This window comes from Hemibagrus wyckioides, linkage group LG20, assembly GCF_019097595.1.
Source record: "Hemibagrus wyckioides isolate EC202008001 linkage group LG20, SWU_Hwy_1.0, whole genome shotgun sequence".
Lineage (NCBI taxonomy): Eukaryota > Metazoa > Chordata > Actinopteri > Siluriformes > Bagridae > Hemibagrus > Hemibagrus wyckioides.
This window is the reverse complement of record NC_080729.1, coordinates 15,330,844-15,333,378: the sequence shown is the minus strand read 5'-3', so window position 1 is coordinate 15,333,378 and position 2,535 is coordinate 15,330,844. Positions and strand designations below refer to the sequence as shown.

At 43.4% G+C, this 2,535-nt stretch overlaps 1 protein-coding gene across 1 annotated transcript; it reads left to right on the top strand.

Moving 5' to 3' along the window:
- The first annotated feature begins 1,304 nt into the window (after positions 1 to 1,304).
- LOC131342054 (leucine-rich repeat-containing protein 30-like) lies at positions 1,305 to 2,323 on the top strand. Its single transcript, XM_058372775.1, has one exon. It carries the CDS (start codon positions 1,379 to 1,381, stop codon positions 2,321 to 2,323), a length of 945 nt encoding a protein of 314 aa, XP_058228758.1. The 5' UTR covers positions 1,305 to 1,378.
- Positions 2,324 to 2,535: the final 212 nt, after the last annotated feature.

The window sequence follows — 2,535 nt, the reverse complement described above, 5'->3', positions numbered from 1 at the left end:
GGGGGGGGGGGGGGTGGGTCCTATAACGAACTTGTGTGTCCTTTGTGTATGAGCTCATGCTCATAGTGAGTCCCTCGGTCGCAAGTCCCTATAGTAAACAGTTTTTCTTCTAATTTCACGAAATGGCTCTTGAGACGGGTTCGATTCTCTGTCTCCTGATCATTCAGTCGCAGCCATAACGACCTATGTTTGATTATTTTCTGATTACAGCATGCCTCTTATGATTTATTCTTCATAAATGTATCTAACATAAGATAAAGTTAAGATAAAAGTTATGCTTAAATTCAAGAACAGACACTGTCTCAGGGTTTTTCATCAGAGCCTTTAGTAGTTGCCATCCAGTCCATCCAGTTTGAGGCCTTGCCTGCCAGAAACGTTATCCAGTTTAGTCGCAGGGCTAATGCTGCTAAGATCTGTTGCTTTTTTCAGACAGTGATCAAGTGTTTCTACAGTGAAGTGCCTGTTTCCATAAGCAGCTCACACACAGACAAGCTTAACCTCATTTCAGTTTAAATGAGCGCACTGTTAAATAGGGTTAGGCTCAAATTATTTCTCAGACGGTGCTCACACAAACGTTATACTATATAACTATATTACCTTTTGTGTAATAAAGGTGTTATGTTTCTATATCTCTCTGTTGGGACCAGATGACCTAATAATGATAGGAATACATGATCGTTATGCCCTTGTGGGGACATTTAGTTGGTTCCTGTAAACATTAAACCTTTTGCCAAAAGGTTATTATCTAGTTATGTTTTTTTTTTTTTTAAGTGTGATCATTTGTGTGACAAAATTTGAATTATAAGAGTCTGTATGTTTGTGCTGGCAGTGCATAGAGAGTGATTTAGTGTCTGCCTGCCTCATGATGCTAAACAGTCCTGGCTGAGGGACTGGTTAGCTCTAAGCTATAGTGACAATGACAGCTGCTAAGAGAGAGAAAAAGCAAGTGAGAGAGTTATGCTGCCTCATCTGCCTCGACAGAGACACAAGAAAGCTTCATCAGGACAACGAAGCTCTCCGACTCGTGCACATCTGCACAGCTCTGTCTGGCCTGGGGGAAAAAAAAGTTTCCTAAGTTCACATGGACACAGCGGTTATTATTGAAAACTAACTACATTCTCTAACTTCTGTGAAGCCCGACAAGCCCTGAGGCTGAAAAAACCAAAGCTGCTCAGCTCTCTCGGGTAAGCTACATGTCTTCAGCTGTTAACAGTAATGCTTAGCAGCATTCTTCATAAATGTCTCACTGTTCAAATTTTTTACACAACAGTGTCAACACTGGCTGTCTGGAAAAGTGTCTCAAATTGAAGAAACTTCATCTTACCACTGAAAAGCCTGTGAACAAATTCACACATTCTTAAGGGAAATTGTCTCTGCAATGTTTCTTCTAAGGCAAAAGATAGCTCAGCAACCAACATCTCATAGGGATGTTGCTCCAAGGGTCCAGGGACCGAGGCGCTCTGCAAACAGTACCTCTTATGATTTAAAACGGCTGAAGAGATGCAAAAGCAACCGTGAAGAGAATCTGTCTTCTGCAGCACGTCTACGCAAACATGCCACCACGCACTTTGGCTACAGCACCCTCAGTCTCTCCATGAGGGGCCTGGATGAGGCTCCAGCTGACCTTTGGGAGCTCCATGAGCTGGACAAGCTCAACTTGTCCATTAACAATTTATACTCTCTACCTTCCGGCCTGGGAAATCTGAAGAACCTTGTGGTGCTCAACATATGGGGGAACGAGTTGGAGAGACTTCCTCCTGAGATTGGGCTCCTACAGAACTTAAAGGTACTGTTTGCCTACTGCAACCGCCTCAGTGAGGTGCCTGAGGAACTGGGCTATTGTGGAAAACTCGAGGTCCTCAGTCTTGCCAACAACCAGCTGACAGGGCTTCCAGGCAGCCTGGTCTCCATGCAAAAGCTGGCCAAGCTAAATCTGAGCTACAACCGTATGTCACATGTCCCCACTTGCATCTACGCCATGAAGGCTCTTGTGTTCCTGCATATGGCCTACAATGTCCTGGACAGCATTGCCAACCAGATCCAGGAATTAGCCAACCTCAAGATTCTGATAGTGGAAGGCAACAACATCCACACTCTACCCCGGACTCTGTGCCTTTTGACTGACCTGCAGCTCCTCAATGTGGATTTCAATGACCTGCAGAACATCCCTGCAGAAATGTACATGCTCAAGAGCCTCAAAAGGCTGGCGTGTCATCCACTTGATAAGGGTTTGCATATTGTTCATAATCCACTCTTGAAACCTCTACAAGAAGTGCTACAGGGAGGACTGGATGCTTTGTATAACTATATCAAACATGCCTGAGAATTTGTAACATAGAACACAATCTGCCAAAACCTTTATCAGAAAACACAGGTTGCTATTCCTGATCCTGGTGTATCCTCTGTTTAACACATTTGATTTTTTTTCATCTGCTCTAAAACTCACTCTTAATTTGTAGAAGCAGTAATCAAAATATACATGGCAGGGGTTACTCCAGAATCAGGGTTGAGAATCTGTATCTTAAAGTATAAAGC